At 52.7% G+C, this 12,786-nt stretch overlaps 1 protein-coding gene across 1 annotated transcript; it reads left to right on the top strand.

Moving 5' to 3' along the window:
* The first annotated feature begins 2,912 nt into the window (after positions 1 to 2,912).
* Positions 2,913 to 12,786, top strand: LOC113904507 (gasdermin-D-like). The gene is made up of 10 exons (XM_027561721.1): positions 2,913 to 2,976; positions 5,251 to 5,361; positions 7,932 to 8,085; positions 8,349 to 8,474; positions 9,107 to 9,311; positions 9,701 to 9,734; positions 10,087 to 10,278; positions 10,563 to 10,873; positions 11,000 to 11,047; positions 12,520 to 12,786. Exons 1-10 carry the CDS (start codon positions 2,913 to 2,915, stop codon positions 12,784 to 12,786), a joined length of 1,512 nt encoding a protein of 503 aa, XP_027417522.1.

The raw sequence follows: 12,786 nt of genomic DNA, 5'->3' as shown, positions 1-12,786 counted from the left end.
GTGTTCTTGTGTGTCTGGAACTGTTTCAAACTTATAACTACCCCCCCGCCCCCACCTGGCAACACACACAATTATGCCTGTGCGTCTGTCAGTCAGCCTGGGAGTTTTCAGACAGTGCCTTCTGAGCTGTGGGTTCAGTTCTTCCTTCATTTAAGGAAGATTCACTCATATCAGTAAACACATTATACATTCTCTATTTCTGAATTCTCTATTTCTCAGTCACCAAATGTCCTTGTGCTGTGCTAAATCCCCTCAGTCATGTCTGATTCTTTGCGACCCCATGGACGGTAGCCCACCAGGCTCCTCTGTCCCTGGGATTCTCCAGGCAAGAATACTGAAGTGGGTTGCCATGCCCTCCTCCAGGGGATCTTCCCCACCCAGGGATCAAACCTACATCTCTGACGTCTCCTGCATTGGCAGGCGGGTTCTTTACCACTAGCCCCACCTGGGAAGCCCACAAATGTCTTCTGGGTCCTCTAAATTCATTTTACCTTGTCTATGCGCTATAATCTCTCCTTTTCCCTTTTGCATTCTCTGAGATCATGCAGGTATTTTCTCAGTGTTTCTGAGTCGGCCCTCAACTGCAATCATCATTCTATTGCTTTTCTAATTTCTTAGCTCAGAAATTGTCATCCTGATATTCAATTTGGTCCCTTAGCTTTGCAGTCTCCCTTTTGGCTGAAGTCTTGTCTCTTCTTCTCATCTTTAAGGTCTTGTTTTACTGAGATTATTTCACTTCAATACAAAATAATTAAGGACACTGTGGGCTCTTCTTTAACTTCTCTACCTGAATGGATTCTGCTGCTGTCTTTCTTTCCTCTAGTGTTTACATAGATGCCACGTAACCCTTTTTTTATTCATCTTGCTCGTCCCCGGGCAGGATGCGAAAGCATGAGATACTGGGCCCAAATAGCCGAGATGCATATGAAAGGAAAGATTTCAGTGAGCCCAGACTACATCTTTGCATACACAGAAAAAGCGCTAAATTCCTTAACTTGACATATCTGGTCTCTTTAATTAATGGTGATCTTCTGATGTTCAGACTACCTGCACTTGGTCGCAAAGCTCCTGTATGTGCTAGCTCCTCCCTCGCCTCCTTGGAGCAGTTTCTCAGAGCTATCTGAAGCATGTCTCCTGGGTTGCAGTCCTCATTTTGCCCCCAAATAAAACGTAAATCACAACTCTCACCTTGTGCAAATTGTTTCCAACACCAGCAGAGCGCCTCTGTCCAAACCCCTCTCTGCCCGAAGTTGGAGGTAGGAAGTTTTTCTTGCTTCCATACCACCTGAACTGAGACCTGTGTCTCTTCCAACACAAAAGACTGTTTGGAGCCTGTTTCTACCGGCGTGAAAAAAAGAAAGGACTTACCTGGGCTCTGAGAAGTCCGGCACAGTTGGCCTGGACTCTGTCCTGTCTTGTATGGATTTGATAAACGCCCGGAGCTTGGGTTCCTGCACCCAGGAGAGGCATTTGCTTATCTCTCCACACAGAACACCCAGAGTCTTCAGAGGGGTCAGCGTGTGGTGGGAAGGGGTTCAGGAGGCTTAGCTTCCTTTAGAGAGTTCACCCGGCTTGTCTGGGGAAGAAGAGGCAAGCTGGCTACCGGTGTGGTTATTCTTCTCATTAATATGGCTTTGCTTCCCCCCAAACACTTCCTTGTGTTCAGGGTCAGCCCCTCTTCCCAGAAGCGATGCCTCGTCTTCTCCTCCCCGATCCCATCTCCCCTCCATACAAGGTCTCAACCAAGCAGATGAGAACGAAAGATTTATTTTGTAAAACTCGGGGACTTCCCTGGTGGCTCAGTGGTAAGGAATCCACCTGGCAATGCAGCAGGCATGGGTGATCCCTGGTGCAGGAAGATCCCACATGTTGTGGGGCAACTAAGCCCGAGTGCCGCAACCACTGAGCCTGTGCTCTAAGGTCCACAGTTCCTGAAGCCCGCGGGCCCTAGAGCCCGTGCGGCACAAGAGACGCCACTGCAATGAGAAGCCTGAGCACCACAAATGGAGAGGCGCCAGCGCAGCCGCGAAGACCCAGCACAGACAAAGATAAACAAACCTGTGGCCTTGGGCTCAGAGCCCGTAAAGCGGTGCAAGGCACCTCAGCCTCCCCCTGTTCCCCAGAAGATCTTGTTTAACTCCTGCTGTTTTCCCCAGTATTGAAAAGTTCTTGGGTTTTTTTTGTTTGTTTATGTCACGATAATTAACTCTGGGTGCCTATTGCTCTCTTTTCTCTTTCCACCCAGCAAAAAGACAACAGAAGGATACATCTGGAAGTCTCTCCTGTCACTAGAGGGGCACACAAGTGGCCAGAGAGAGCCTCTTTTTCATGGAACGTTCCAGGTCAACCCTCGCCTCACCTTCTCTTCCAGCTGGGAGTTACGAGCGCAGTCTTTCCCAGTTGACTCCTTTCTGCCAGGAAGGAGACTAGAGGATTCTTCCTGGGGACCTGGCACAAGAGAAAGTCCTACTGATGCAGATGTTCGGTTTCCACAGAGAAAGGCACAGCAGAGGTCCTCAGCGTTGGGTATACACAGAAATCAACGGGGATGCTTTAAAAATTACTAATGCTGGGTCCCACCCCCACAAGTCTGATTTAGTTGTTTTGCAGGGAGAGCAGGTTCAAGAGCTCCCCAGCTGATTCTAACATGCAAGCAAGCTGAGCACTCTGCTGCCTGCCTGCCAGTGAAGCTCAGTCACTAAGCTCCACCCACTGCTCAGTTTCCAGTCTGATTTTTGACGCCCCTCCCCCAAAATGGGAGCCGACAAGCATCATCAGATATCTGAGAAACAGATGAAGCCAAAACTAACAAAAAGCAACTGGTGGCTCAATGGTAAAGAATCCACCTGCCAATGCAGGAGACACGAGTTCAGTTCCCAGGCTGGAAAGATTCCCTGGAGAAGGAAAGATGGATGCAGGCCTGCCTGGACCTGACAGCTGTGTCACAGCTCTACCTAGTTATTGCCAAGCGGGAATGTGGGCTCCACGGCACCGTTTTTGTTTTTTGTGATTTTTTTTTTTTTTTTTGAGAAAAGCTAAAACTTGGGTTTTGAGGGCTCAGTCAGTAAAGTATTCACCTGCTAATGCAGGAAACCTGGGTTTGACCCCTCGGACAGGAAGATGCCCTGGAGAAGAAAATGGCAACCCATGCCAGTTTTCTTGCCTGGGAAATCCCATGGACAGAGGAGCCTGGCAGGCTACTGACAGCGGCATCGCAAAACAGTCGGACACGACTTAGCAACTAAACAACAAAATTTTTAAAGGAACATTGAGAAAACAGAGCTCTTAAAAATTAAAACTATTATCACAGAAATGAAATTCAAGATTAGAGGATACAGTTGAGGGAATTTCCCAAAAAGTAGAGCCAAAAGCCACAGGATAAAAATGAGAAAAGAAATTTAGAAGGGCAGTTTAGGAAGGCAAACATTTGGAAAAAACAGGCCCCAAAAGAGAACACACACACAGGGAATCATCAAGAAAACAATTCAAGAAAACACCCCATAATTAGGACACAAACTTCAAGATTTAAAGAGCCCATTGAGTGCCTAACACAAATATTGATACATGAAAAGGAGCTCATACCACAACATTTCAGGGACATTTCAGAACCTGTGGGACGAAGTGAAAATCCAGAGGGAAAAACAGGTTATTTACAAAAGATGAGACACGAGAATGCCGTTAAAAGACAACCACTGCAGACTAGAGGCAATGGAGCAAGGGCTTCCTAAATTTGGTGGAAAATTATTTCCAATTTAGTAGTCTATATCATGAAGGTAGAATAAGGATATTTTCGACCAAAGTTTTTTTTTTTTTTTTAATAACTGTCCATGTTCCCTTTTCCAGAAAGTTGTAAGAGGATGTTGTACATCTAAGTGATAGGAAGCCTTGGGAGAGATTTCTCCAGGAGTATGAAACTGATAAAATACCTGGAACCTGGTCACAAGAGGAGGAGATGTAAGCACTTGGTGGAGTTTGGATTTAATTAGATATAAGTACATAGAAAATAGAAAGAAAAGGAAAAAAGGACGAAAAACTATCGAAATCCTCCTGGAAATAAAAGATAATTACAGTTTATTAATAGCTGGGTAGAGTTTACAGAGTCACAGTAATAATAAAAAACAAAAGAGAATTATAACTCAAGAGGAGGGATGGGATTCGTGCAGGTATAGAGGGAGGGGGGCCCTAAATTGTTTTTCCCTGGTGGAAGTCCACGTTTAATGCCTACAAGTGAGCAAGCTTATTATTTAAGTAAGGACAGATTCAAAAGACCACATCTTGTATTATCTCATTTACTTGAAATATCTAGAATAGGCAAATCCATAAAGCACATTAGTGGTTGGGATGGGGTTCTTGGGGGGGCGGTGATAAAAATATTCTAAGATTGACTGCAGTGATGGCTCCACAGTCCTGTGAATGTACTCATAGTCACTGGATTGGACACTGAAGTGTGTGTGAGTTACAGTGAACTGTGTGTGAATTACATCTCAATCTAGTCCTTAAAAAGAGAGAAAACAGCAACAGAAAGAGTTCAAAGTGATGTCTCTGGGGAGGAGCTGGGGGTGGGTGGGGGGCTGGTGGAGAAGGGGGCATCTGAGGTTTAAAAAAAATTACAAACCTGGGAACAATTTGATTCTTTAAATCACATGAAAGAAAAACAGCATGCATATTAATATTAGTGTACATCCACGGCACCCTTGTTGAAAGCCGGAGACTCACCCCCATGGGTCAGGGGTCAGAGGGAGGGGTGGGAGACTTCGCGCCCCCCCGGGGGCTATGAGCCAGGCTGGAAATCCCGGTGGTCCGGGTGGGTATCCGAGAGGGCTCCTGTGTGGGGCGCAGCCTGGGGTTCAGGACAGTCACCCCGTCACTCGGAGCCTCAGGTGGGGACTGGGGGGGCCAGGACCCAGGTCCTGGGGGACAACGGGGTTGAGTGCGAGGGTTCCTCCAGCGGACTCCTCCGGACAGGTCGCCCCCGGCGCCCTGCTGCCCTCTCCCTGTGCCGCTCTCCCTCCCTGGACCCAAAAATTTCTTTCTTCTGATTTTACTCAAATTAGAAATATTTTTGTGGGGCCCTGGGCACCGTGCCTAATGGAGGAGTCAGCCTCTCACTTCCCTCCACCCATTACACTCTCTCCCCCAGCCCCCAGCAGGGAACACATCTGTCCTGTTGGTTTGGAGCCCACGGTCACATCCCTTGGATATAGTTATAAGCTCTTCAAGTCTCCCCTTTCCACTCGGTTGTGCTCCCAGCTGTCAAGGCGCTCCTCCTGAAACTCACGTGCTGGTGTGCAGTGTCGCTGTCCTGCTCAGAGCCCTCTGTGGCTCCCCGGCGCCCTCTGAAGTACGGTGCCCACCGCCATGGCAAGTGCTATCAAAGACTGAGCAAATCGCTGCTGCCCTCACCCGCTCACCCCCCAACCACTCCCCACCGCAGCTTTGGACCCTGCCTGGGCCCCACTACCTGGGAGAAGGAGATGGGGCCAGACCCCCGAGGGGACAGCTTATCACCGTGTGCCAGCCCTGTTCCAAGCGCTTTACAAGCAGCACGTTAGTCCTGGTCACAATCCCCAAAAGGAGGTATTGTTATAGGTAATAATAACCCATAAATATGGGCTTCCCTTGGAGAAGGCAGTGGCACCCCACTCCAGTATTCTTGCTTGGAGAAGCCCATGGACGGAGGAGCCTGGAAGGCTGCAGTCCATGGGGTTGAGAAGAGTCGGACACGACCGAGTGACTAAGCACAGATCAGATCAGATCAGTCGCTCGGTCGTGTCCAACTCTTTGCGACCCCATGAATCGCAGCACGCCAGGCCTCCTTGTCCATCACCAACTCCCGGAATTCACTCAGACACACGTCCATCGAGTCAGTGATGCCATCCAGCTGTCTCATCCTCTGTTGTCCCCTTCTCCTCTTGCCCCCAATCCCTCCCAACATCAGAGTCTTTTCCAATGAGTCAACCCTTTGCATGAGGTGGCCAAAGTACTGGAGTTTCAGCTTTAGCATCATTCCTTCCAAAGAAATCCCAGGGCTGATCTCCTTCAGAATGGACTGGTTGGATCTCCTTGCAGTGCAAGGGACTCTCAAGAGTCTTCTCCAACACCACAGTTCAAAAGCATCAATTCTTCGGCGCTCAGCCTTCTTCACAGTCCAATTCTCACATCCATACATGACCACAAGAAAAACCATAGCATTGACTAGACAGGCCTTTGTTGGCAAAGTAATGTCTCTGCTTTTGAATATGCTATCTAGGTTGGTCATAACTTTCCTTCCAAGGAGTAAACATCTTTTAATTTAATGGCTGCAGTCACCATCTGCAGTGATTTTGGAGCCCAGAAAAATAAAGTCTGACACTGTTTCCCCATCTATTTCCCATGAAGTGATGGGACCGGATGCCATGATCTTCGTTTTCTGAATGTTGAGCTTTAAGACAACTTTTTCACTCTCCACTTTCACTTTCATCAAGAGGCTTTTGAATTCCTCTTCACTTTCTGCCATAAGGGTGGTATCATCTGCATATCTGAGGTTATTGATATTTCTCCCAGCAATCTTGATTCCAGCTTGTGTTTCTTCCAGTCCAGCGTTTCTCATGATGTACTCTGCATAGAAGTTAAATAAACGCGGTGACAATATACAGCCTTGACGTACTCCTTTTCCTATTTGGAACCAGTCTGTTGTTCCATGTCCAGTTCTAACTGTTGCTTCCTGACCCGCATACAAATTTCTCAAGAGGCAGATCAGGTGGTCTGGTATTCCCATCTCTTTCAGAATTTTCCACAGTTTGTTGTGATCCACACAGTCAAAGGCTTTGGCATAGTCAATAAAGCAGAAATAGATATTTTCCTGGAACTCTCTTGCTTTTTCCATGATCCAGCGGATGTTGGCAATTTGATCTCTGGTTCCTCTGCCTTTTCTAAAACCAGCTTGAACATCAGGAAGTTCACGGTTCACATATTGCTGAAGCCTGGCTTGAATTTTGAGCATTACTTGACTAGCGTGTGAGATGAGTGCAATTGTGCGGTAGTTTGAGCATTCTTTGGCATTGCCTTTCTTTGGGATTGGAATGAAAACTGACCTTTTCCAGTCCTGTGGCCACTGCTGAGTTTTCCAAATTTGCTGGCATATTGAATGCAGCACTTTCACAGCATCATCTTCCAGGATTTGGAATAGCTCAACTGGAATTCTACCACCTCCACTGGCTTTGTTCATAGTGATGCTTTCTAAGGCCCACTTGACTTCACATTCCAAGATGTCTGGCTTTACTAAGCACAGCACACATAAATATTTTATGAAAATATGTATATACTTCTACTTAACAAGGCACAGAGTAACATTCCCAAGGGAACAGCTGTTCAGACTGAGGCATCCTTGGTCCTGGAGCTTCTCGGGGTCCCATGCAGGCAAGTGGGGGGTGTGATTGGAAGGATGATTCCAGGGGGTTTTGACCACCTGTGATTTCCACCTACATGCTGACTTTAGCACCCAGGGGAAGAAAGCTGATGCCCCCTCCACCCAGACACATGCCAGGGGCACCTCCAGGCAGCATGTGCCTGCCGTGGTGGGAAGAGCGCATCTTTTCCTCCCTCCTGTCCCAGCTCTCTGATGAGTAATCATCATCATCACTTTAATCGCCATAATGGCTGACACGCACCAAGTGCTTGCTGGGCGGCAGGGACCCTGTAGGGAATTTCTTCGGTAAATGCTGACCACCACTCTTGGAGGGAAAACCCTGTCATTCTTCTGCCCCTTTTAGAGATGGGGAAACTGAGGCTCTGGGAGTCGAGGGCTTCTTGCCCTGGGGTCACACCAAGCCGGTAAGAGGTGGAGGCCAAACTGGGGCCTGAGGCAGAGGTCTAGTCGCCCCTGCCCCCTGGCCTGCGCCTGGACCCCTCTCCCCACAGAGCTGAGCCTCAGTGAACCCATCCGCTTCCAGGAGATGGTGGCGGGAGCCGTGACGGCAGGCATGAGCCTGGCACCGGGAAGCATGGGAAGGTGATGGGCGGCGGCGTGGTGAGCCGCAGCTCCGTGCTGGCCGTGCAGATGCTCAGGGTGCCCCCCCACACCTGGGAGACTCTGGTGGGGGAGAGGTGGGTACATCAGCCAGGCGGGCTGGGCTCAGCTGTCCGTGGGCCCAGGTCCCCGGGGCCGGGGGGCAGGACGGAAAAGCCCCAAGGTCCCGGCCACTCAAGGGCCTGGCAAGAAGCTTTCTGAGGAGTAGCTTGGGATGGGGGAGTCCACTATTAGTAGCAAACCCAGGGGCAGGCCCCCGCCCCGGGGAAGAGAGAGTGGGCAGTGAGAGGGACTCACGTTAAGTCAGAGGTTTCAAACCCCTGGTTGTTTTTAAGGCCAGAAAAAGAAACAGAAGTGCAGTAGCTACCAAGGGTGGGGCAACAGGGCACGGTGGGGACTCCGGCAAACTGGGGGACACAGGCCTGCTGACGCCGACAGCTGCGCCTGCTTATCGCCCCGTGGGAATGTGAGCTCCAGGCGGGAATGCGAGCTCCGTGGCACTGGTTTTTGTTTTTTTTTTTGAAAAAAGCTAAAACTGGGGTTTTGGTGACTCAGTCAGTAAAGAATCTGCCCACAACGCGGGAGACCGTGGTTTAACCCCTGTGGGTCAGGAAGATCCTCTGGAGAAGGAAATAGCAACCCACTCCAGCATTTCTTGCCTGGGAAATTCCATGGACAGAGGAGCCTGGCAGGCTACAGTCCAGGGGGTCGCAAGAGTTAGACACAACTGAATGACTACATCACCACTACCACCAATTTTAATATTATCTCAAAATTTTTAAACACCACATGAACCATGGAATATATGCCTTTTGCTCAATTCAGCTGGAAAGAGCCCAGTGGTAACCTCTGGGCTGGTCATTTTAAGTCTTGCAGAAGACAGATGTCTCAGGTGGCGGATGTTTCCAACCACCCCCACCTGACCTTGAATTCTAGTCCTGAGTACAGGCCAGGCCCCCGCTGTAACGCCCCCCACACCCCGCCCATATCAGCATAGAGTCCAGGCTGCCCACTACAGAAGGCCTCAGTACAGGGGAGCCCTAGAGAGCACCCCCCAAGCTCTGTCTCTTCTCCTGCCCCCACCTGCACCCCTGGCAGGAAACTGAGGACTCCGAGACCCTCGTTCCTCCAGGAGCTGCAGAGCTGGAAGAAGGAGAGCCTGTGTGTGGTGACCGAGGCCATGGAGGCCGCGTGGGACGCCACGTTTCAGAGCCGAGCAGAGGGAGCCGAGCAGCTGTCCCTCCTCCAGCTGGGCCACGTCCAGGTGCAGGGGGTGCCCTGGGGCGCAGACGTGGTGTGCCAGGTGCTGAAAGCCACCAAGGAGCCCACCCCTCACTCCTGGCAAACCACCCCATCTCACCCAGGAGTGTGGAGTCCCTGGGCCTTTGTGTCAACTCTGCATTTTAGAACCACCTGGAGAGGTGTCTTGTTGGTTTTTGACTTTTTAAAAATACCAGTTCACACACACATACAGAATTTTCACTGGTGTGGACTAGGACCCAGTCGCTGGTGTTCCGACTCTCCCAGGTGAGTCTTACCTGCTGTTGGGGGCACTATCATAGTGCAGGAGGTTTCGCGTCAACTTTGAAATTGGGTGTGTCTGAGTGCGAACCCCAGCTCTGTCCCTGGCTGGCTGTGTGGCCCTGGGCAAGTCACTTGGCCCTCTGAGCTTGACTTCTCTGTTCCATGAAGCTAGGCTGGAATCAGGGTGAGACTCTGCAGCGATGTGAGAAGAGTGCCCGGGATGTGCCAAGGGCAGGGACCGGCAGGGTTCCTTCAACATGCCTTCAAGACCCAGACCTGCTCCTCACCAACTCTGTTCTTCTGCCATGCAGCGTCCATGGCTGCCTCTGGTCCCCACTGTGACGGGGGAGGCAGGGCCCCGAGTTGCACTCACAGCATCACCTCCGGGCCCCACCTCTCACCATCCCCATAAGTGCAGGTGAGGGCTGGTCACCTGGAGGTCAGTTTCCAGGCCACCATACTGAACACGGTCCGGGAGTTCGGACGTTGTACAGAACGGTCTCCGTACTCTTGTCTCATCCATTCCTCAGGATAGTTCTCTTGCTTCTCGGTAGCACTTCTCCGGTGGGATCCGGTGCTGACGGTGGTGCCACTGGTCCCACCTCGGGAGTCCCAGCTTCCGGAGAGCCCCTTCGTCAGCTGCCCACTGACAGAGGACGACCTATGGAGGTTCTCAAACTGCCACGCCCCAGGCTTCCAGCTCAGCCCTTCCCGAAGTGAACCCTCCAAACTCTGGAAAACACTTAGTGAGGCAAAACAAAACTCATTTCTTTGCAGTGGGAACTTTGAGCGCTTTTGCCATGCTACCGTGGATTGCTTTGACCCCAGAAAGCTTTGGGGGTTTTGGAAATGTCTCATGTGCAACATATTTTGCAGAGTGCCTTCCTGCTGTGCCCGAGTGACCCCTGCCTTTGCACTTTTCTCTCCTCCAACCTCAACAGCCCCTGGTCATCAGGTTGGCCTCCTGCAGCCCCTCCCCCTGTGCCTGCCATCCCCTGCTCCTGTTTAGCCCTGAGACCCCTTCCTGCAGGTCCTAGAATCTCCCCACCCCCTCCCAGGTGCAGGGTCAGAGCACCGTGCCCGAGGAGGAGGCAGCAGGCATCCCAGGGCACTGTCTTGGCCTACATGGTGCTGCAGCTGATGATGGAGGAGGATCGCTGGGGCATGTGGAGGCCGGAGGAACTGGTGGAGGAGGGGCAGCTGCTGAGTAAGGGGCAGGAAGAGGGAGAGGGAGGTTGTTTCCTCATGGGCCTGAGCACTCAGGTGCCTTTCGTAGCGGGCTTCCAGGCCAGATCTCAGGGAGGCCTCAACACCCCACCTGTGCCCAGCTTGCCCCGAGGGGTGGGGATGGGGCCGGGGCATTGGACCTGAAGAAGGGAGAGACACGAGAATCACATGGACCGAGGTGGGCCTGCTCATCGGTGGTCCAGGGACTTTTCTCTTTTCTCTATCCCCGCTCCCATGCAGCTGTTCTGTACCTGCCTGAAGGAAAGCTCTGTAGAAATGCCAGTGGAGGTGAGTTACCCCTGCCAGGAGCTCAGGAACCCAGCCAGAAATCACCGCCTCTCCAGAGAAGGCCCTGACTCCGTCGTTGGGCCCCCTCCTGCCCCACGCAGTCACCCCGTCACTCGGGGGCAGGGAGGGCCCTGTGTCCTCTCCCTGGGGGAATGGAGATGTGCTCAAAACCCCAGGACCAGGCTGTGGGCAGGATGGTGAGCACGGGGCTCGTGGGCCAGCTCCAGCCGTGGTCTCCCCACTGCACAAGGGGAGGGCGGGGCTTTCTTCCCAGGTTGGAAGATCGGTGGTGATGTCTGGGCAGCACTGGGTACCTGGAAGGCTCTTCAGAGGCAGCCTATATGGTTAATAAAACAGGGTTGGGAAGGCAGGGCCCTCTGGCCACCCTGCCAGATCCACCCACGCACCCGCCTCTGCAGGGGTGCTGAGACCCTGAGAAGCCCTGCCTTAGCCATCCCAGAGAGGTGATGGGGTGGAGCGGGGCTCAGTCTGGGGGTCCGAGGAACAAACAGAGCAGGGCAGAGAAGTGGCCTCTCCTTGAGCTGAAGCATCAGCCCTGGGCAGGGTGAGCGACTGAGGAGGAGGAGAGGGAGGTGGTGGAAGGCGGAAGGTGAGGATAAGCCCCGTGGGTGTGCAGTGCCTGGCATGCAGTAGGCATTCAGAACATGCTGAGGGCCTACTGTGTACAGGGAAGGCAGTGGGGTGAGCACATCCAGGTGCGCTCTGCCTGACATGGAGCTTCCCCGGGGCTGATCAGGGCAGGGCTGGCGCCGGGCAGGAGCCTGGGCACAGGCTCCTCGCCAGGGGCCTGCAGCGCTGAGTGCCACCCAACACTGCCTGCTGGCCTAGTGCCTGGAGGGGTCCTGCCCCAGCAGCTGGAGCTGGTGAGAGCCTGGGGCGGGGACATGGGGGGTGTGCTGGGCTCCGACCCCTGTGGACCCAGACCACCATGGCAGCCACAGGCAGGCTCATTCAGGGGTTAGGCTGGGTTCCTGCCTTGTGCCAGGCCCTCTGCTCGGGCCTGAGAACACAGGCTGGTCAAGTGGAGACTCTAGCAGGTGATCGCAGACAGTGCCCAGAACAGGAGACGCACTGGGTCTTATGTAGCTTATGTTGGCAGCTGTGGGGGCCCAGGGGTGTTTCCAAAAGGGGGCCCCTCCATGCAATTCAGGGATTAATGGATGAAGAGATGGGGTGGGTTTCCAGGCAGAACAGTGTATGCAGGGGCTGGGAGCCCTGGGAGTGCTGGAAACCAAGGCCCCAGGCAGTGCAGGGAAGGGCGCATTTAGGGGGCATTGTCCTTGGAGCCCCAGTTCTGCAGGAAGCAAGGCCCCAGGCTCAGGTGTGGTGGCGGGGATGGGGCGGGGAGTGGGGGTCAGTGATCAGAGGCTCCAGGCTCCCATCCTCAGGACGGGTCCCACTGCTTCCAGTCTTGGGAGGCCTGTGTGTTCACCCTGGGTGATTCCTGGCAGGTGGCGAGCATCTTAGAGCCGAACTACAACCAGATGGAGGAAACAGGCTTCTCGCTGCCGCCGGAAGTCCTCTCCTGGCTGCAGCACGAGGACGCGGCCCTCACCTGGAGCCTGGTGGAGAGCTGTGGACTGGAGCTGCGGGGCCCTGGCCACCCAGTCACCAGGGACCCTGAGGTGGTGCCGCAGCTGTCTGCGCTCTACGCGTCCCTCGCGGGGCTGCAGCTGCTGGCCGAGCCCAGCCCTACGGCCCTCCAGACTGATGCCTGA

This window comes from Bos indicus x Bos taurus, chromosome 14, assembly GCF_003369695.1.
Source record: "Bos indicus x Bos taurus breed Angus x Brahman F1 hybrid chromosome 14, Bos_hybrid_MaternalHap_v2.0, whole genome shotgun sequence".
In the NCBI taxonomy this organism is placed as follows: Eukaryota; Metazoa; Chordata; class Mammalia; order Artiodactyla; family Bovidae; genus Bos; species Bos indicus x Bos taurus.
Note: the sequence above shows the minus strand (reverse complement) of the source record. Positions and strands in the feature narration are given on the sequence as shown.